The following is a 23,129-nucleotide window of genomic DNA, read 5'->3' on the forward strand; positions in this document are numbered from 1 at the left end:
TTTGTATTTGTTGAAAGTGGCAGGTGGGGGAAGGGATGGTGACTTACTAGGCAAAGGTGGTTCATAAATGAAGAAGTTTCAGGGCTACAGGTCTGGAAGTGGACATGTAAGTTTACAGATGGCTGTGGGTTAGGGAAAGGAAAAGGAAGAAGTGACTTACCCAGTAAAAGTTGCTGGCAAACCAAGAGGATTCTAGGGCTTTGAGACTGGAACTAGGCTTGCAGGTTTGCATATGGCAGCAGGTTGGAGAAAGCTATCTTAACTATCTTACATTCTTTTCACCCCTTCTTCACTGGTCTCAGAACCATGAAGGGAATAATATAGATGTCCATTTAGAGCTAAACATTTAATAGTCACTTATTTTCAGTGCTTTACCAGTATAAGTATGCAGTAACTGCTAGCTACTTCAAAAATAAGTTTCCCTGGCCAAGGATTATAGCAGCAATAATCTATGGGCATAAACATAAATGTTTAGAAGGCAGCTTAACAGATACAGCATACCTATTGAGCAAAACAATAACTGCAGCTTCCCTATTAGGGCCTATGATCTCCTCAGCCATAGGTTTTTGACTGCATTTATAATACCAGATTCAAATTCTCATGTTTGGAGTAGGCCTTAAATCTATTCAGAAAATTGTTGGTTGCTCCCATAATAGTCATGCCATTATTGCAGCAGTGGGCATATCTTGCCTGACATGTTGGTGATATAATATGCAGAGCCTACAGCTATGTAGGAATGTTGATGACATTTCCTCCCCAACAGCCTGGATAGTACCTCCTAACACTATGAAAACTAGCCAACAGATGGAAAGCTTCCAGCTCACTTCCAGCTTCATTTCTTCATGTCCTACAACCAAAACATGTGGTGTCCTCAGCCATGACGTGTTAAAACCCAGCTCTGATGGACAGTCAACAGTAATGTTAGTAGCCTATATTGTTTGAGAAGCCTCAGAATCTCCCCTGGATAACAACTCAAAGGGAAATAATCCATCCCAGGCAATAGAATTTTACTCTAATAACTATATGGCCTCTGGGAGCATCTTTTCCTACCCATTCAGGGCACCTCTGTTCACACTCTAAAACTGTCATTTTAACTTTTTTTTCGAGACAGAGTTTCTCTGTGTAGCTTTGCGCCTTTCCTGGAACTCTCTTTGTAGACCAGGCTGGCCTTGAACTCACAGAGATCCACCTGCTTCTGCCTCCCGAGTGCTGACATTAAAGGCGTGCGCCGCCGCCGCCGCCGCCGCCGCCGCCACCACCACCCCCATTTTAACTTTTATAGGCATTGTTATTAGAGAATTTTTTTCCATTCACCTTGTTGTGTGTCATCTGAACCTTATCAAACCACAAAAATCCCATGACTTCCGTGGTCATGCAATCTTTGCCCTTTGTGAACTGGTCTTGTATCCTTCCTCCTTCGGGTGTGCTTTAATGTCTTCCAGAATGCTTTTCTAAACCTACAAAACTCTCAGTAGTTATCATTATATCATCTAAGACACAAAATTGTCCTGCAAAGTGTGAGCAGGTCTCTAAAGGCCCACCACCCACCATTCCAAGCAAGGACCAGTTGATCTCAAAAGTGAGAAGTTAAGGCAAAACTAAAGAAAGTATTAGCAAGGTCAGTCTAGCAGGAAAAGATCCCATAACATACATCAATTGTTCCCTAAAAGATCAGTGTTGAGTACTATGGCATTGATGGGAGGTACTACTGTAGCATGAATCTTAGAGAGTCTTATTAATAAAATCAAACCTGAGGCCAGTTATTGGGGTCAATGCTGGTAGATCAGAGAGACAGAACAAGCTACAGCTACCTCACCTCGACGGATCCTCAGCTGGTCTTGTCTCCTCAGACTGGAGGCCTCTGAGTCCTCATCCAGAATGGGTCTCAGCTGAATTGCTGCTCAAAAGCCTGAATGCTTAACCAGCCAAATGCTTCTAGTTTCTGGTCCTCACGCCTTATATACCTTTCTGCTTTCTACCAACACTCCCTGGGATTAAAGGCTTACTTTCTGGGATTAAAGGCGTGATGAGTCACCATGCTTGTCTGTATCCTTGAACACATGGATTTCTGCCTCTGGAATGCTAGGATTAAAGGCGTGTGCTACCACTGCCTATCCTTTATGTTTAATATTGTGGCTGCTCTGTCTCTGACCCCAGATAAGTTTATTAGCATGCACAATATTTGGGTGAATACAATACCACATACTACCTTCATCAGTCCTCCGTAATCCATGGTCATTCTCAGTGAGCCATCCCACTACCTTATCTTGGGGTGCTGCCACAGGGATGCTTTGCATATCCTCACCTCTAGCAGTAGTCCAGGGCTGGCTTTCTTTGCTCTGACTGGCCCAGGGTCAAGACTGTGCTCTCACCTGCTGTTCCCTCACAGGCTCCTTGCATCTGGCAATCTCTAGGGCCAAGCTACAGCTGGCTGATGCCTTTTCTGTTGGCCACACCTGGCTCCTGGGAGGTCCTTGAGCTGGACAAACAATTTTCACTCCCAGTATCCTTTCTTATAGAAGAGAAATGTGTTATTCTGGGGCTAACTGCACTCCTGAGACAAGCATGGTCTTGCTCACCTGCACTTCTCTATCACTATACCTTTGTTAACGTTATTCAGGCTTAAAAACTTCAGGGCTCACAAGAATTGAGTTTGGCTTTCTGTCATGTTTTTTCCTTAGAAACTCTGGCTTGGCACACATCTTACCACATTTACTTTTGAGTGACCCAGGCAAGCACTTTAGTCTGCTTCTTTTCTTAAGTCCTCTTAAATGCTTTAGCACTTTACAAACCTGATGTACATGCCAATCTAAGTTGTTCAGTCTCTTACCTCAAAAATGATATGCCACCATGGGGTTTAACAAAGCCACCATACTAGTCCTGAGGTGCCTGTTGAATCAACCCCTTCCTTAGCTGTTCTGTGAGCATGATCCTATCAGTCCCAGTGAAGTTAGCATCAAATACTACTGTGTATGCTCATTTTTGTCATTAATGCTGGTCCTTCTATTGTCTTCCTGTCCCTGATGCTCATGGGAACCTCAGCCAGAAATAATCAAGTGTCTCTAAGGGCTCTTATAAGTTAGTCAATCAGGGAATTATTTCCCTCATTATGTAGCCTTTGATCTATAGAAAGACGCATAGTTCAAAGTCAGGCTATTACCTGATGATAGTTCACTTTATGGGTCATTATTAAGGCCTCCTCTGTATTCTGCATGTTTTCCCTTCCTCTGCATTAAAAGTCAGACCTGAGAGGTATCTTGCATCACTTCTGTCTCATTTTGTCCCTCATTGTCCAGTTCTTCTCATGGAATCCAAGTTTGGGTATCCCAAAAGAGGCTATTTAGCACAGGTGTGATTTGTATTCTTTTCTTTATGCCCCAATACGAAATGGCAAGCCAATTCCTCTATCCTATTCAACTCTCCCCTTTCTCCCTCTGTCTTTTCTTTTTCCTGCTAATTCAGTGGCTGCTACAGAGGATAGCATCCACATGGTTTTCTTGTTGTATTTCCTCCATTTCATTGGTAGTCATTCTAGGAAGAAAACTCGAACTCAGTCTTTGTCTTATTGTCCAGAGCAAGGCCACACAACTGATACCACAGCTTACTTAAAACTCTGTCCCATACACGTTACTTTTGTGGATTATAATATAGCCTTCCTCAACCATTTGAAGGACCTCTCCATACTCACATGATAGATGCCATCCATCAAGGAGTCTTGCATTCCATACCACATACAGGAAAACAGTCACTCTGGAATTCTCCAGGGGCACCCCACCTTCAAATAGTTGCATGTCATTTCACCCATAGCAGGGACAATGCAAGAGCTACTAAAGCAGAAGGCACACCTTCTGTACCACGCTGGGAAGGACAACCGTACCAGGATTCTCCATAGACACTCCACCCTCAGATGGCTTAGCTTCAGATGCATGTCTCATAGCCCACAACAGGGGCAATGGTACTTCTCCTCCTCATTTTTAATTCTGTTGTGTCCTGGATTAAGGTGCCAAGTGTTGGGTGAACTTTTTCTTGGAAGATAAACATCTATCCCAAAGTCATGATTCCTCCCAGGCCTATCTTGTTGCATCAATGAGTTTAATTAGGATTATTTACAGGATCATAGATAAGGGGTCATTTACTGGAACATGGGGAATTTATAAGCAGCTATACCACTGAAGAAACCCTCTTAGGGTTTCTTTTCCTAGGAACTGTTAACTGCTTATAGAATTTGAGGGAGGGGTAGGACCTCTTCAGCCCCCTCCCTCCATGAAGAAACATCAGTGAGCCCAATCTTGTGCTATCTTCAGTAATCCCAGCTGCTGATAGTTTAAGAGGGCAATGGCCATGTCATGCACAGAGGACAGCATCTGGCAACACTGTTTTATTCTGTTTGTTCTGGTACTATTTCAGCATATAAAAGGAGCAATTAGCTCTGACTAAAAATCAGGGTAGGATTCTATAGGAAATAATAACTGAGTTAAAATTTGAAGGACAAATAAGAGTTAATTGAGCAGAAGAAAAGAGGCATAGAATTGTTCATTGCTGAAGAAAATAAATGCAGCTCTCAAGTCGTATGGAAGTAACTAAAGTGAAGTTGTAGAATGCAAAAGGTTGTTTTACAGAACTGTTGAAAATATGACAACTCATTTTGAAATTCCCATGATAAGAGAATAGAAGTGTATCCATCTTTAGTTGCTATATTATGAAGTTAAATGTTCTCTTTTATAATAAAATTTAACTCCATTGCAGTGTTTTAAACTAAATTATATATGGATTCTTTGGTAATTATATGTATATTTAATGGATTATTTTAATAAATGTATTGAATTAAAATAAATTATGAATAAACGCAATTAGGTTTTTTCCCATCTAAATCTCTTTTACAATTTGTGGTTCTCTTATTTTTTATCATTTGCAGGGTTCCTGTGCCTCAGCCACATTCTTCACAAATTAATGGAAGCAAGCACACACCAAGTATTTTCCACCGTAAGTTGCTGTTTTAGTTATTATTCCTTACAAGAGTTTGGGTAACTCTGTTGCATACATACTAGTATTTGATTTTATTCTCCAGCACTCTGTTATAGCTCCTACTAGCAAAAGTGTTTCATATTTGTTTAAGTTATTGTGAAATTTACAGTTTGGTAATATCTGAAGTGCATGCAACTATAATAATGGCTGCCAGATGAAATGCTTATAAGGTATCAGCGTACAATTAACAGGAATTACTTGTAGTGCTCTATAATACATTAGGTTAACCATAGTTGACATTTAATTGTGTATTTTATAATACCTAGACAAGATTACAAATGGATCCAAACACAAATGCTAAGTTTATGAGGTGATAGATCTTCCAGTTACCCTGATCTCGTCATTATACACTGTATACATATATTTAAGCATTTCATTGCACCCCACAAATGTATATAATTGTATATTTAATCCATTTTTCTTGAAATTTATCTTACCTGAACAGCTACCAAATATTAAAATGGTAAGATATGCTTTAAAGGGAAATCCACCATTAATATAGAGATGCTGTTGCCTAGAAGGAAAAGATTAACTCCAGACACAAAGCAGAAAACACTGACAAGCAGAAAGGAAGGTTAAGGTTGATACCTTCAGGAAGGAAGACAAGTGTGGGTGCAAGGGAAGTGGTCACAATCTCATCAGAGTCTTATGACCATAGCCATGTGATGAGTGTATGCTTGTGATCCTATCTGCTGCTAACAGCGAACTAACTGCTTTTTCAACTAAAAGAAATATTTATACACCTATATACCTAGTATGTTTTAAACTCATTTTATGAGTGATGTTCCAAGAAACAGTAACTCCTGAAAGGAAAAAAAATGTATTCAAATGGGGCAGTTTTGCCACATGAATCTATATAGTATTATTCATCTCACTAGAAAAATCCAAATGTCACATTATTTTATTACTACCCAACAATATTTGCTGAATATCTGTTATAAACTACAGTTCTAGAAAAGCCTACAAAATATGTTCCTTATTAACAAAAGAACCCGTCTCTCATTTAGCACACTTAGCAGAATGCATCCTCCCATCCATTTGAAGATGCTCTTGTATACACTCTGGTTTGTAACCAGTGTCACTACAAAACAAAACTAGTTTTTCTCTACCTTAAGAGTGACTTTCATCAGCACTTTTGTCTTAATAAATTTTTGTCTTTCCCTTTTAATTTTTCCTACTATCCAATAGCACTACTAGGTAAAGATCATTTGTATCAATAAATTAGGTAATGATGATCTTTAAGAATAAAAGTAACCAGAAAATTATTTATAAGTTTGTTCCTTTGGTAGCAGCAAATATGAGTTTTTTAGTTAGCTTGAGAGTGGTTAAGTAGGTTTACTTTAAATGGACAGAATAGATAAATCTAAGCAAGTCTTTGGTTTTTGTTTGTTTTCTTGTTTGTTTTGTTTTGCTTTATTTTACCATGGAGGGTGCTTTTGGGGAGAAGAGATCAAATACAGTATTCTAAGCAAGTCATATTTCCTTTCTTTGCTATTAGGTCAACTGGTTTGAGCTTAGGGTTGGTTTCTGGCATGATTTCATAATATAATTTAGTACTAGTAGAATGTCATTAGAATTATTTGCTTCAAGTGGAATCTTAAACCAAGGGATCATCTCTGTGGGTCTAACATTTTAGCCCTTTATCTCCATCTTGTTTTTTTGGTGTGAATTTTATTTTAGTAGTCCTCCACCCAGACAAAAGTGAGACTGTCATTTTGTTCCATATTATCTTCTTAAATATGATGTGTCAGTAAACTGTTCTACAGTTTTTTGGTATGGTTTTTATTGATTGTTACATGATATGAAATGTTGGCATTTTGTGTATATGTATGATCTCTCTCTCCCCCTGTGTGCGTGTGTGTGGGGGGGGGTGTGGGTGTGTGTGTACATGCGTGCACTTATGGGTATGTGTACAAATGCTTATGTGCTATGGCATGTGGAACTCAGAGCAGAACTTTGAATGTCAGTCCTCATCTTCCACCTTGAGACAGAATCTCTTCATTGTTTGTCACTATGTACACCCAAGAGTCTCCTGTTTCTGCCTCCCATATCACCATAAGAGCACTGGGATTACAGATACCTGCTTTACTTGGTTCACAGAATTTGAAATTGGATCTTCACACTTGTATGGGAAATACTTTATTCACTGTATTAGGGATTATATTGCTTTAATAAAATACCATGACCAAAAGCAAGTTGGGTAGAAAAGGGTTTATTTCATTTTATAATTTGTAGTCTGGCATCTGGAGTAGTTGGGACAAGAACTGGTACAGGAGCCATAGAGAAATTCTACTTACTGACTTGGTCAGCCTGGCTTCTTAAACCACCCAGGACCACCAGGTGCTCAGGGATGGCACTGCCTAAAGTGATCAAGGCCCTCCTGCTGTATGCTGTGAATGTGTTGCTCTGATTGATTGATAAATAAAATGCTGATTGGCCAGTAGCTAGGCAAGAAGTATAGTATAGGTGGGATAAGTAGAGAGGAGAATTCTGGGAAGGAGAAGGCTGAGTCAGGAGATGCTGCCAGCTGCTGCCTCGATGAGAAGCAAGATGTAAGGATCAATCAAGAAAATGCCCAGCTGGGCAGCGGTGGTGCACGCCTTTAATCCCAGCACTTGGGAGGCAGAGCCAGGAGGATCTCTGTGAGTTCAAGGCCAGCCTAGTCTACAGAGCGAGATCCAGGACAGGCACCAAAACTACATGGAGAAACCCTGTCTCGAAAAAAAAAAAAAAAAAAAAAAAAAACAGAACAAAAAGAAAATGCCCTACAGACTTTCTTACAGGCCAATCCTATGGAAGCATATTCTCAAGTAAGATGCCTTCTTCCAAGATGACCCTAGCTTTTGTCCAGTTGACCAAAACAACAAACTAGCCAGCACACACACTGAAGCAGCTCTCTAGCTGCATTTTGGGGTATTTTAAGTATCTCTATACTTAGAAAGCATCTTCAACAAATGGTGCTGGCATAACTGAATGTCAACATGTAGAAGATTGCAAATAGATCTATATCTATTGACATGCACAAAACTCGAGTTCAAGTGGATCAAAGACCTCATTATAAATCCAGTTACATTGAACCTAATAGAAGAAAAAGTAGGAAGTAGTCTTGAACACATTGGCACAGGAGACCACTTCCTAAATATAACACCAGTAGCACAAACACTGAGAGCAGCAATCAATAAATGGGACCTCCTGAAACTGAGAAGCTTCTGTAAGGCAAAGGACATGGTATGTAAGACAAAACGACAGCCTACAAAATGGGAAAAGATCTTCATCAACCCACATCAGACAGAGGTCTGATCTTCAAAATATATAAAGAATTCAAGAAACTAGATGTCAAAATAACAAACAATCCAATTAAAAAATGGCCTACAGAGCTAAACAGAATTCTTAACAGAAGAATCTCAAATGGCCAAAAGACATTTAAGGAATTGCTCATCATCCTTAATCATCAGGGAAATGCAAATCAAAACGACTTTGAGATACCATCTTACACCTGTCAGAATGGCTAAGATCAAAAGCACTTCAGACAGCTTATGTTGGAGAGAATGTGGAGCAAGAGGAACACTCCTCCACTGTTGGTGGGAGTGCAAACTGGTACAGCCACTTTAGAAATCAGTATGGTGGTTTCTCAGAAAATTGGGAATCAGTCTAACTCAAGACCCAATGATACCACTCCTGGACATATACCCAAGGAATGTTCAATCATACCACAAGGTATGATTGCTCAACTAAGTTCATAGAAGCATTATTCGTAATAGCCAGAAACTGGAAACAACCTAGATGCCCGTCAACTGAAGAATGGATAAAGAAAATGTGGTACATATACACAATGGAGTACTACTCAGCAGTACAAAAACAGTGACATCATGAAATTTGCAGGCATATGGATGGAACTAGAAAATATCATCCTGAGGGAGGTAACCCAGACTCAGAAAGACAAACATGGTATGTACTCACTCATAAGTGAATACTAGAAGTAAAGCAAAGGATAATCAAGACTACAATGCACAGCTCCAGAGAAGCTGCAGCCTTCATCCAGTAACTCATGGAAACAGATGCAGAGAGCCACGGCCAAGCACCGGGCCAAACTCTAGAGTCCAGTCAAAGAGAGGGAAGAGGGATTCTATGAGCAAGGGGCATCAAGACCATAATGGGGAAACTTACAGATACAACCAAACCAAGCTAGTGGGAACTCATGAAAATAATCAATCCTTTTAAAAATGCTTCTTTCCAGAGTCTGTGAGCATAGCTCAGTAATTGCTCTAGTTTGCTGTCTGTTGCTCTGATAAACACCATAACCAAAAGAAATATGGGGAGGAATAGGTTTATTTCAGCTTACAGGTTACAATCCATCATGGAAGTAAGCCAGAGAAGTAGCTCAGGATAGGCACCTGGAGGCAGGAATTGAAGCAAAGACGAGGAAGGAATGCTGCTTACTAGCTCATTTCCTTGCTATCAATCATTCATTACCTTTCTTATACGGCCATGCCTACCTACCTGAGCCTTCCTAAATCAACTGGTGATCAAGATGTCCTGTAGGCCAGTATGTTTGAAAATTTTCCACAGCAAAAGTAAATTTAAAACATTAAAATACTTTTGCAACTATGACAAACACAAGTCTAAAAATACGTAATTCTGGTTGATAAGTATATTGATATTGCATTAGTTTCTGTTTTCCCAGTTTTTCTATTTCTTTAAGAAAAGTAAAAATAGCTGGGCAGTGGTGGAGCATGCCTTTAATCCCAGCACTAGGGAGGCAGAGCCAGGCAAATCTCTGTGAGTTCAAGGCAAGCCTGGTCTACAGATCGAGATCCAGGACAGGCACCAAAACTACACAGAGAAACACTGTCTTGAAGAAAAAAAAAAGAAAAGTGAAAATAGGCCTGAGAGACTTGTGTCCATGTAATACCTAAATAAGTGGAGTTTTGACAAATTAACAGATATATAGGCAAAGATCAGTTTTAGCACAAGTTCAAAAAGAAGAAATTTCATATAATGTTCAAAATACAACAAAGTATTTTGTTGTGGGGTAGCCACCAAAAATACTACTTGGGCACAGGTTTAAGCCAATAGAAAGACTTTATTAGCCAGCTGGCAACTACACTGGGTGTTTAGGATCCCAGTGTAGCCCTGAGCCTTTCTCAGGGTGAGCTTTTAAGCACTAACATATCCTGCGTTGACATACTTCAGTTAACAAGATCAGTTAACCAGAAGCAGAACTACAGAAACTAAAAGGCAAGATTTAGTACATTTAGAGACTTTCCCAGAACTATAGACTTTGATGGATTAGGTCTTTGTTTTCATTTTGGCAAGTGGTGCTGTCTACATGCTAAGTTTTATGGCCTGAATGGTACTTTCACCATGCAGTCAGTTGTGCTAAGTAAGGTCTGGGAGCCTACTAAGATCTGGGGCCCTGTTATAGTTTGGGTGTATTGCAGCATAAAGCAAGAGGCAGGAAGTAATCTAATGACTAAAGAAATGTCAAAAGACTAAATCAATGAAGGACATATTATATGAGAATCTTGGACTTTAGACATCAAGACAAAGTTTGAATATAATAAACAGAAAGAACGGCATGGTTTTGTTTTCATTTTCAGACTCTACTGTGGTGTCTATATGGAAAACAGATGTAAAGAAAACCATTCTGGAGGTAAAGAAGCCAGAAAGTGATGTTGAAGGCCAGGAACATATAGTAGTAGTAATAAAAATAAGAACAATAAAATAAATGAGACATAATTTTGAAAATATAACTGATTTAATCTAGATGGTGATGTAAATTGAAAGTAGAAAAGAGATGAGTCACTGTTAAAGTCTCAGGTACCCACATTTTGTCTCAATTGAAGGAACTGAGAACTCCTATCAGAAGTAAGCAATAGTGTTACTTTGCAAGGTTTGAAATAATGAAATACCATACACTCTGTGGCTAGATCAGCAGACATTTGTTTCCACACAGTCTGGAGACTAAAAGCTGTGGGACAGGTTAGGTTTTTCTGAGGCCTCCCTCCTTGGCTTATAGATGGTCTTCTCATTGTGTTTATACTGTTTCCACTATGTGTGTACATCCATACCTGTGTGTTCAAGATTCCTCTTCATGTAAGGACACCAATCTGAATTAGGACCCAAACTAATAGTCAGTCAATCACCTCTTTAAAGACCTCATTTCTTATGTATGATCACGATGTGATATACTGACAGAACCTAAATATATGAATTTGTAGATGATACAGTTCTGTACATAAACATGGGTGTACAGGTATCTCTTGAATGCTGAGTTAGATTCCTTTAGATATATGCCCAGAATTTTTATAGCTGGATCATAAAATAGTTCTATTTTAGGAACATCCTCAGTGAGTTCCACACTGGCTGTATTATAGTCCACCAAATAAGGGTTCCTGCCTCCCATTTCCATAAACATTTGTTGTCTGTTTTCCTAATGATAGCTATTTTGAGTGGGGTGAAATGGAATCTCAGTGTGTAATTTATTTGTATTCTCTGATAGGTAAAGATGTTGAATATATTTTCATATATTTATTGCCTATTTTTACTGGTTTTGGGAATTAATGTGCACTTCATTTGCCCAATAATTGATTCTGGTTAATTAATTTGGAGTTACTAATTTTTTGAAGTCTTCATGGGTTCTGGATATGAATCCCCAAGACAAGTTTTTTTGTGTGTGTTCATCACAGAGAAATGTTTTTTCATGTGAGACCAAACACCTTCAAGATGGTACAGCCATAAATAAGGGAGAAGGCTTTCTTATTTCTCCATTACATAAGGATTTTATATTGACTTTTTCTTTTTTTAAATAAATTACCAATTTCATCTCAAGCAAATTCCCATCTAGTCCTAGTTTGCTAAGTGCTTTTATCATGAGTGGGTGTTAGATTTTGTTAAATACTGTTTGACACCACTTGAGATAATTATGTGGTATTGTCATCATTGAATTAATGTGATATATTTCTTTTCTTACATTGAACAACTCGAACATTTCTCAGATAAATCCTTCTTGGTTGTGGCATAAAATCTTGTTAATCTGTTGAAACTGATTTGCTGATAATTTTCATAAGTCTGCATCTATATTAAGACATTACTAAAGGATATTTGTCAGTGAATTTCTTTTTAGGTGCCTTTCTCGGACTTTGGTATTGGTAATACTGGCCTTATAGAATGGGGAAGGAAGTGTTCCTTCATCTTCTGTTTTATAATCATTTGGAGAATTTTTGCTTATTTTTTTCCACACTGGGGACTAAGCCTAAGGCCTCTCTTTCATACTAGCCAAGGAGTCTACTGAGCAATACCCCAGCCCGGTTCTGCTTTAAATGTTTTATAGAATTCACCAGTGAAGTCGTCTGTTTCTGTACTTGTCTTGTTGATGAGGTTTTGGTTATTAGTTCAATCTACTTGTTACAGGTCTGCTGAGAATGTCTACATCTTCTGGGTAAACTCAAGCCATTTATTTGTTCCTAGGCAGCGTCTGTTCTATTATCTGGATTATTGACACATAATCACTTCTAGTATTCCTCTGCAATATTATTTCTCTAAAGAATCACACTTTAATCTCCAAGTTTAGTCATTTATGTCTTCTCTTTTTGCTTGGCCAGTCTATCTAAAGATAATTTTCTAGCTGAAGAGATAGTTTAATTGGTAAAATGCTTGTTATGCAAGCATGTGGACAGAGGTTTTAATTCTTAGCACACACAAAGATAGGTGTGCCCTAGGCACTCTTAAACCCAGCCCTGGGAGGCAAAGACAGGAAGATCCCTGGGGCTTGCTGACATGCCAGCCTAGCCTATTTGTTAAATTCTAGGCCAGTGAGAGAATGACAGTTGACATTCCAACATGGGTTGGGGAAGGTACACCAGGTTCTGCCCCTAGATGAAGAACTACATGCAATGGCTGCTAAGAGAAAGAGAGAGTCAGGGTTCTGAAGGGAAGAGCCACCAATAGGTTATCCAATAGCTACTATTCAGCCCTAAACACACACACACACACACACACACACACACACACACACACACACCACTAAATGAGCTCAGCTGGTTGTATTTACATATACATATGTGTATGTTTTTACATGTATGTACTTATATGTAACAATATTGATCAAAGAGGTCATGAATTTTGAGTGGGAGGGGAACAGTGTAGAAGTTGGAAGAGAAGAGGGTAAGGTAGAAATGATGTAAATTCAGCACTCGTATGAAATTCTCAGAATAATAAAATAAATGTTCAAATAATTATAATAATAAGGTAGAAGGCAAGTGAGATGGCTCAGCAGGTAAAGGTGCTTGCCACCAGACCTAAAGACTTGACTTTGAATTCCTTAACTCACATGGTAAAAGGAGAGAATCAGCTCCCCTAAATTGTCCTTGGACTTCCTCATGAGTATGAAAACACACACACACACACACACACACACACACACACACACACACACACGTACGTACAAAATCAGTCAATTAATAAAAATAGAATTAAAATTAGGGAGTAAAAGGCAGTGATTGAGAACACCCAGCATTGACCTTTGGCTTCCACACATGCATATGCACATAATACACATAATACACATGACCACATATGCACACATATATACAATATAATTTCGATATTTTCAAGAACAGTTTAGTTTTTTATATTCTCTATTGCATATCTGCTCTAAACACTATTTTCTAATTCCTCACAGTATAAAGTTTTGTTCTTGATTTGGAAATTCTTAATATCAGCATCTACAACAGTCAGTGGTCGACCACCACCTCATCACATCTCCTAGGTTTCACACTGTATTTTCATTTTCATCCACCTCAAGATATTGTCTGATTTCCTTTATGATTTTGTCTTTGACTTGTTGCTTATGACTTTGTTGTTTCACTTTCACAGATCTGTGAATTCTTTTGTTTTTCTCCATTATTGGTTTCTGACTTCATTCTGTTGCAGTTAGAAAAGTTACTTTGAAGATTTTGGATTTTTTTTAGTTTACTGAGACTTTTTTTGAGGCCTAGCATATGTTTTTTTCTGGGAAATGTCTCATGTATTCTTGAAAAGAATGTGTACTTGACTTTTTAGGTTTGTTATGTTCTATAGATGTCTATTCTATTTGGTTTACATTGTTGTTTAATATCATTTTCCTTATTCATTTCCTAGCTAGATACTCTAGCCATTATTCAAGATGATGTACTGAAATCTGCAGCTAGCAGTGTAAAACGTTCTCCCTTCAATTCCAGTAATGCTTTCCTTGTGAGCTTGGATGATCTGTTTTTTTATTTCATGTAAATTTATAATTATTACATAATTTGATGAATTGACTCTTCTCAGTAGGTAATTTATTTTATCTTTTACAAGAGTTATTGGCTTACAGTCTATTTTGTCTGATAGTAACAGCTACTCTAGTTCTTGTCTGGTTAGTATTTGCAATGAATCCTATCCTTTTGCTTTCAACTTACATTGTCTTTATATCTAGAGGAGCAAATACTTGTGTCATTTTTTCCATTTACTAAGCTATTCCCTTTGAGTACAGCATTTGATTTATACTGAATTTTAAAATTGAGAAGGATGGACACAGTTTTGACATTTTTGTTTTCTATGTATCATGCTTTGATTGTCCCTCATTTCCTGTGTTACTGCCATACTCTGTGTTTAAGTGGGTTTTTTTAATATAAACCAATCTGGATTATTATCTCATTTCCTTGTCTGTACATGTATGTGTGTATTTGAAGATAGATTTGCACCTTGGGACATGCAAGCTTTTGATGCCAGTACTTCCTGCAGATAAGAAAATGTTCATATGTTTAAGTCCCTTATATAAAAAGTTATAGTATTTGACTATAACATAAGCATATCTTCCTGTATGCTTCAATCTTCTCTGGATTATTTGTAATATCTAGTACACTATAAATGCTCAGTATATAGTTATTACCCTGTATTTTTAACAGACCAATGGCAGCAAGAAGAGTATGTTCATGTACAGTGTAAACAATTGTTTTTAAATGCTTTTAATCCAAAGTTGATTGGAGTCTATAATTGTAGAAGTCAAATACAGAAGGCTAACCATTTCACTTATGGTTACCGTGAAGATTAAATTTAACATTCTAAATTTATAGCAACATAGTTTGAATAGATAGCAACTTACTTTCAATAGTATAAAAAGACTGTGTCCCTATACATGCTTCCCTATCCCCCACTATTTATATGTTGTCATCACAGGTTATGTCTATGTGCATTTTGTGTCCTATAACATTTAATTATGTGTTATCCATATCAACTGTGATTGATTTCATATAGAAAATTAAAAACTAGAGTTAAAAACTAAATATACAACAATGTGAACTTCGATATTTGTCAATGAAGGTAATTTTACCCAAGGTCTTCCTTCTTGATAGAACATCAAGGTACTGCTATATAGCTCTGTCTCCTTTCATGTCCACCTGAAACATGGCCTTTAGCACTTCTTGCAGGTAAATGTAGTCCTAACCAAGTCCCTCATTTTCTATTCCTCTTCTTGATCTCCCACTCATTCTTGGAAGGAGAGTTTTGTGCCATATAGAATCCTTATTTAACATTTTCCCCAGTGTTCTAAATCACCACTTTGCCTTTTGGCCCTATGGGTTTTCTATGAGGATTTTGCTGTAAAACACATTTTTGTCCTTGCCAAGCTGCTTCTCCCTTGCTTTATTGTGTCTTTCTTCTGTCATGCCTTTCACCTATTTTGTTATGATCTGTCTCATTGTGAATTCTAGGGCCCTTATTTCTTCAAATACTCTTTCCTTCTCTTCCTTTATAACTCTGATAATATCAGCTTAATGTTGTCACACCAGGTCCCTAGGCTCTGCTTTTCTTAACTCCTTTTCCTTTCCTTTCTGCTCCTTAATCAGCCTTGCATTTTGCTGATTATTTCTGCCTTCTCAGAAATACCATTGAAGCCCCAGAGTGAATTCTCTTTTTCTGTTATTGTTTTTTTCCCATGGATTTATTATTTATTTAATTTTTATTATTGTGGGTTTTTTCTTCTTGATATTTTGACTTTAATTCAAGTATTGTTTCTCTGGCTTAGTTTCGATTTTTACCTATACTGCTATTATTTTTATATTTAGCTTTGGGACAATTTTCAATTTTCCATTTTTAAAGCATATTTAAGCCATTTGTTTAAAAATACTTTTACTGGTATTCCAGTGTCTGAGCCTTGTCAGTGACTATTCATTTGTTTTCGTCTTTTGAATGTATTATATTCACCTTCTTTTTTGTAAAGCTTTGGCTTCTTATTGAAAACTAAACATTAGAATATTGTGATGCAGTGACTATGGAAATCAGCTTTTTCTTCCTCATAAGGTTTGCTGCTTTTCTGTTTCTGAAACTTATAAATGTCCCTTTGTCTAGTGACTTCCTCCAATTCTTGGTAGAAACTCATTGTATGTAACTACAGAATTCTCTTTTCCTTAACTATGTCCATCTGTTGTCCTCACAGACATTTCTCAGAACAACAGAAGCTAAAATGAAATACCACTTCCTGCAAACTTAGAAGATTGGCCCTTTGCTATGGCCCTCCTTCAATACTTAGCTAGATTTCCACTGAGCCTTTGGAGCAACCTCAAGTGAAAGTTAAGGTCTTAGGGCTTTTCTGAGTTTGCAACTTAGAGGGTGCCTGTTCCAAATTACCTAGGATACATGTGCAGTTTGAATGCACCAGTTTCAAAACCAAATTTTCAGACTGGCTTTTCCTCTGTGACCTTAGACAACTGACTTTTTATGTCAGGTTCAGTCTCTTGCTCCAGATTTCTGCAGGTGCTTTGTCTACTTCATAGTGTTTTCCAGGTCTACCAACTGCTTTTTCAGCCTTAAGTAAGTTACACGAGCCAGAGGTCAGGACCTCGTATTGTACTTCAGGTATGCCCTGGCAGGTTAGAAGAAATCTAAATTGGTCTGGGAAATGGCCCAATGAGTAAAGTGCTTGTTCAAGCATGGCGACCTGAGTTTTGATCTCGGGGGTGGGTGTGGAGGAGTAAAAGCAAGACCTGGCGGTGCACAACAATAAACCCAGTGGTGGGACAGGGCAGAACGAGATGGGTAGGTACACTGAGCTCACTGGCCAACCAGACTAGCTATAAATAGACCAGGTTTGGTGAGAGATCTTGTCTCAAAAAGTAAGGTGGAAATCAAAACATTGATTTTTCAGGGCTTTTTTTTCTTGCTTTTCATGGTTTTGATGTTTTTTATTGTTTGTTTTTGAGAGAGAAACCTGAAGTTAGGTAGATAGGAAGGTAAAGGTGTTCTGGGAGGAGTTGGGGAAGGTGAAGAATAGTATTAAAATAGCCTGCGTGAAAAAAGTTAATAAAATAAAAGAAAACTAAAGTGGAGCAGAAAAGAGGAAGCTAGCTGAAGTTGACCTTCGGCCTCTGCACACACTTATAGGCTCACAGACCTCATTCCCCATGCACAACCTAAGGAAAAGCAAAAGAAGAAAGCTACATAATTTGTGAGGAAGGTGTCCAGGACCAGGACCCCACAGAATGAACCCTGGCTTCCTTCTTCAAGAATCCTGCTATACCTAGGGAGGGGCAGAGCAAAGCCAAGTTAACTCCCAGAAAGCTTCCTGCTGTTTTCAAGTTGTCTGTATCCGGACCAAGTGTTCGCTGGATTGTTCTGAACCCTTGTTGTCCAGGTTTCTCACCCAGTCACTTCTGACAATTTCTGCTTAATATTTATAATCAAATGTTTCTTTAATTAAGATTTTTGGAGTTTCATACATGAGTACTGTATTTATACCATTTCTACCCTTTTCTCTCCACTCCAACTTCTCAAGTGCCCTACCCACAAACTCGTACTATTTAATTATGTACACACACACACACACACACACACACACACACACACACACACACAAAACCTGCCGAGTTCTTTGGTGCTGCTCATATGTATATGTGATTAGGGCTGACCATGAAAGGGAGAAGCAGTCTGTTTTTTTTTCCCTTGTTCCTTGTTACCAGTGGGGGGGGGCAGGAGCATAGCTTTAACACACTTCTCTACACTTTTCTAGAGGGTTATAAAGTTTCCTTGTTTCTTGATGTTGTCAGCTGCTACTGATAAATGCATAGTTCCAAATGTTCATAAAATTTTATATGTGTTTCTTTATTCATTGCCTGAGAAGAAAAACAGCTCCATGAGGAGAAAGTTCCTTGCTTACTTGATTATGTAGACATGTACTTCATTTCCTTAAGAAGAAAAATGTACTTTCTGTTTTTCTTTGTCAGTTTTCAAAATAATGAGTCAGATCCCAAGTATCCTCCAGAAGTGATCAGTTGTGAGGTAGATTTGTTGCTGTTGCTTTGGTTCAGTTTTGCTTCCTTTGGTGTTCTTTAAGTTATCACTATCATTACTAGTAACAGTCTGCCTAATTTGGTGGGTCAGAATGCTTCATTTATGCTTATGCTGTTCATATGACTGTAATGATGTTTGATAGTAGTGGGGGCTTTCAAAATTTTGCTGTTGGTCTTTACAGCATGTTTACAGACTCATCTTTTGAATATTCGTTCCCCAGACAAGCAATCAGCCATTTCCCCACAGAGCTGTAGTAGTTAGCAATTACAGACAAGGCATTATAGATTTGAATATATACTTATCTAGTTGTTATTTCTAAGCATTTGCAGAAGGCAGAACTAGAAAAGATGCTTGCTTACTGCTGTGGGATGGTCTGTATGTCAAGTGTGTTGCTGATTGGTCAATAAATAAATCACTGATTGGCCAGTGGCTAGGCAGGAAGGATAGACGGGACAAGGAGGAGAATAAAGCTGGGAAGTGGAAGGCAGAGAGAGAGAGACACTGCCAGCTGCCACAATGAGAAACAGCATGTGAAGATGCCGGTAAGCCACGAGCCATGTGGCAAGGTATAGATTAATAGAAATGGATTAATTTAAGCTGTAAGAACAGTTAGCAAGAAGCCTGCCACGGCCATACAGTTTGTAAGCAATATAACTCTCTGTGTTTACTTGGTTGGGTCTGAGTGGCTGTGGGACTGGCAGTTGAGAGAGATTTGTCCTGACTGTGGGCAAGGCAGGAAAACTCTAGATACAGCTTACCTTATTGGTTATTAGGTATTTATTTAGGTAATGTCAAGACAAAATATTATTTCACATTTATACTTCCAGTTTGAATCAAATAATTTTCACATACAAGATTAAAAGAAAGGAAACTTATTCCACTGCAAGAATCTGGACTCTTCTCTTCCTCTTTCTGTAAGCAGCCTCAGGTGACCTGTGAAAATGGTTCCCTGCTCTCTAGACCCAGAAACCCCTATAAAATCACTCAAATCAAGAACCGCAAATCTTTGTGTTTACTTTAAGAACACCTGTGAAACTTCCTAGGCCATCAGGGGTATGCATATCTGAAAAGCCATCAAGGGATAGATCCATTGGTTCTGAGTCCGCATTATTTAATCATCTCTCAGTAAATAGAACCACCAGTGGCAAAGCAAGCCTTCAAAACTTGAGCCTTTTGGGGCCATATCAAAACCATAATACTGACCTCAAATTTAAGAGACTCAGAAAAATGTTCTGTTTCTTTGCAATTCCTTTTGTTTTTTATGGTATACCCCACTATTATAGCTTGATAGCTTGTAATATTCTTTTCTGTGTGGTTCTATTATAAACTGGGTAGATATATAAATTCACGTATTTTCATGCTAGGGATTGATTGCTTTAAATATATTTAAATAATACTTATTTTATAATTTGGTTAATTATCAACATAGTTCCAAAGTCGACTATTGCTGGGGATGTCTTTCTGTATGCTGTGAATGTGTTGCTCTGATTGATTGATAAATAAAACACTGATTGGCCAGTAGCCAGGCAAGAAGTATAGTATAGGTGGGATAAGCATAGAGGAGAATTCTGGGAAGTGAAAGGTGGAGTCAGGAGATGCTGCCAGCCACCACCGCCATGAGAAGCAAGATGTGAAGGCAGAACTGGGAAAAGGTACCAAGCCACGTGGCTAAACATAAATAAGAATTAAGGGTTAATTTAAGTGTAAGATCTAGCTAGCAAGAAGCCTGAGCCATTAGGCCAAACAGCTTTAATTAATATAAGTGTCTGTGTGATTATTTGGGTCCGAGTGGCTGCAAGCTGGATGGGACCAGGAAAACTTCTGGCTACAAACTATACCAAAGAATACATATTTAAAGAACTTTAATTTCATACATGTTCCTTATCTCCTATTCCATTAATCTCACCATGGATGATTATTTTTTAATTATTTTTATTTTGTGTATATGGGTGTTTTGCCTGCATGTATGTCTGCATCAGATCCCCAGGACTGTAATTACAGATGATTAATTTATTTAGTGGCATGTCTTTCCATTTTTCACAAAATAAACAAATGTATATTTTATTTGGTAAGTCTAGTAGTGTTTAAGCTAAACACAAAAGAATTCTAGCTTATGATTCCTCGCCACATTTTTAGAAAAACCTGAAGTCTGAATATATTTTGTCTCTTTCCCAATTTTCTTGGACATGTAGTTATTCACAACCTGTAAATGCCAATGTTGCTGTACTTAGTTCATATTCATTTGTTAGGAATATATAATTAAAGTAGAAAATTATAATCTGAAGTTACTAAGATAAAACTATAAAGCATAATTTTAGGGGAAATTTTCATAAAACATGTATATACCATTATAGTCTCTAATAATATATCGTGTATGTGTGTGTGTGTGTGTGTGTGTGTGTGTGTGTGTGTGTTCATGACTTAGTCCTGACAAACTCAATAATGTAATTTTTTCCATAAGGTAAGATAAATGTTTATTTTTAAAAGATTAAAATACTATATGACTTGTTTGTGGTGTGGGAATGTTCAGTATGGATTGGGTCATTGAGTTGGGTTACTTGTTGCTAGCTGCTGTTTGTCTTTTTCTTTTATACAATGTCTCACTAACAGCTCACCTCTGTCTCTACATCACAATTCTCATGCCTCTGCCTTTCAGTTTTTGAAATGCTAAGCTCATAGGCTTGTGCCACTATGCTTAGCTACTTTCTGCTGTCCCAAGTACTTTTATTAGCTATATAAAAAGAGATTTATTTATAGAAAATTAAAAAAAAAATAAAATCAGTTCTCAGTCTTCTGTTTAAGCCTGCTTTCTTGCATTGGAGTATATTCCTTTCTTTTCATGTGTGGGTTATTTGTTTATCTCTTTTATTATCAATCATCATCATAGGAACATTCATCAGCTTGATTTTGAATTTAAAATAACTCGTATGGCACTACAGTGTTTTAGATGCCTGATGAATAGAATTATGTGCTCAATTTCTATATTTTCCCTTATGATGCTATCTTTTAACATGCAACATTATTTGATAAATCTCCAGCCACTCTTAAGAAACCAAGTACTGTGGTTGGTTTATGGATATGGATATAAAATAAAATCTGAAATACCAAGGGTGGTATATGAACCATGGTGAAGCCTTGTTGCTCTGTCTCATCAAGGTTTTTCATGCTAGGACAGGAATCAAGAGCAGGACACAAACAATTACAAATAAGCTACTTGACAAACTTGGTTAACTTCAAAGTGCAGTTGCTCATAGCTTGTCTTAGCCAGTAGAACTGACAACATGAGAGTCTTATTTTTAAATCTATTTTTGTTCTGATTTTAGCATGAATGTGTCTTTTCTCCCAAAGGTGTGTTATTCAATCAAAATATTTGTTGTGCCAAATTCCTTAGCACAATGTCTGATGTATAATAGGTACACAATCATTGTTGAACAAATGTCATACTGTGTAACAAATGTCATACTATGTAAGGGATAACTTATATTCTGCTTTAGAAACTAAACATACCAGTTGCATTGTACACAGATAATAAATTGATTTCTTAAGAGCAAACAAATAATGGCCAAGGGAAATGGCTCATTCAACAAGCACTTGCCCTGCAAGTCTGACAAGCTGAGCTCAGATCCCTAGCACCCACTTAAAAAGACAAGCAAATGAGCACATACCTGCAATTTCACTGCTAAGTAGGTTGCTGGCCCACCAGTCTAGACAATCAGTAACTTTCAGGTTCAATTAAAGAACCTGTCTCAAAAAGTAAGGTGGAGGGCTGGGCGGTGGTGGTACATGCCTTTAAACCCAGCACTCAGGAAGCAGAGCCAGGTGGATCTCTGTGAGTTCGAGGCCAGCCTGGTCTACAGAGTGAGTTCTAGGACAGGCTCCCAAGCTACACAGAGAAACCCTGTCTCGAAAAAAAGAAGATAATTATAAATCTCTGTAATTCCAACAAATGAGAAAACTGCATCACTCATTATTTTGGAGGAAAATTTTTTATAAAGCAAATTTAATTCTTTATGAACTTTTTTCAAAACTTTTGCACATTTTTAAAAGATTTATTAATTTTATGTATATGGGTGTTTTGCCTGCATGTATGTCATTGCACCACATATGTGCCTGGTGCTTGCATAGATCAGAAGAGGGTACTGGATCCCATGGAACTGGAGTTGTGGACAGTTATGAGCCACTGTGTGAGTGCTGGAAATTGAACCCAGGTCCTCTGTAAGAACAAGTGCTCTTAGCCACTGAGCCATCACTCCAGACTCCTCTTCCCTAACTTTAATAAGAATTAACTTTTAGATATTCAATTTACATTTTAAAGCTGCTTAACTCTTCCTCATTAATCTGTAATTCTTTAATGTAGTGAATGCCTTGATTTAGCTAGTTTATGGGTCCATTGTGCCTATCTCATTGTATTTTGAACAGGTCAAGAAAGTTCAAGTGGTAGTACCACAGGGAATTCCAGAAGACTAGGAAGTATTAGATGGGAGAGTCAGCTGTGGAAAAATAAGAAGTTTAGCTTAAGAGACCACCTACATTACAGTCATGTTTATCCTGAAAGTATTCCACGGAAATTTGTTTTGGAGCATGGAAAGTTTCTTGCCCAGCAGTATAATTCTCAACCTGCAAAATACATACCCCCAGAAGGAAGGCCCCCCAGACTTGATGAATTTCAGAGTGCACAAAGCCTTGGACATTTTGAAGTAACCATCCTAGGTAGGTGAACTGCTCTTCTATTATTCTTGAATACTATTAGTTTAATGTATTTACTTGTATTTATTTATTTATTTATTTATCTGTTT

At 37.8% G+C, this 23,129-nt stretch overlaps 1 protein-coding gene across 1 annotated transcript in view; it reads left to right on the top strand.

Moving 5' to 3' along the window:
• Nucleotides 1-23,129, top strand: part of Radx (RPA1 related single stranded DNA binding protein, X-linked) — a 70,080-nt gene that overhangs the window by 39,036 nt on the left and 7,915 nt on the right. Inside the window, exons 11-12 of the mRNA XM_059250824.1 lie at nt 4,916-4,983; nt 22,753-23,043. Of these exons, the coding sequence (XP_059106807.1) occupies nt 4,916-4,983; nt 22,753-23,043 (359 nt within the window). The remainder of the gene's footprint in view (nt 1-4,915; nt 4,984-22,752; nt 23,044-23,129) is intronic.

The sequence above is a fragment of the Peromyscus eremicus genome, chromosome X (genome assembly GCF_949786415.1).
Source record: "Peromyscus eremicus chromosome X, PerEre_H2_v1, whole genome shotgun sequence".
Classification (NCBI taxonomy): Eukaryota; Metazoa; Chordata; class Mammalia; order Rodentia; family Cricetidae; genus Peromyscus; species Peromyscus eremicus.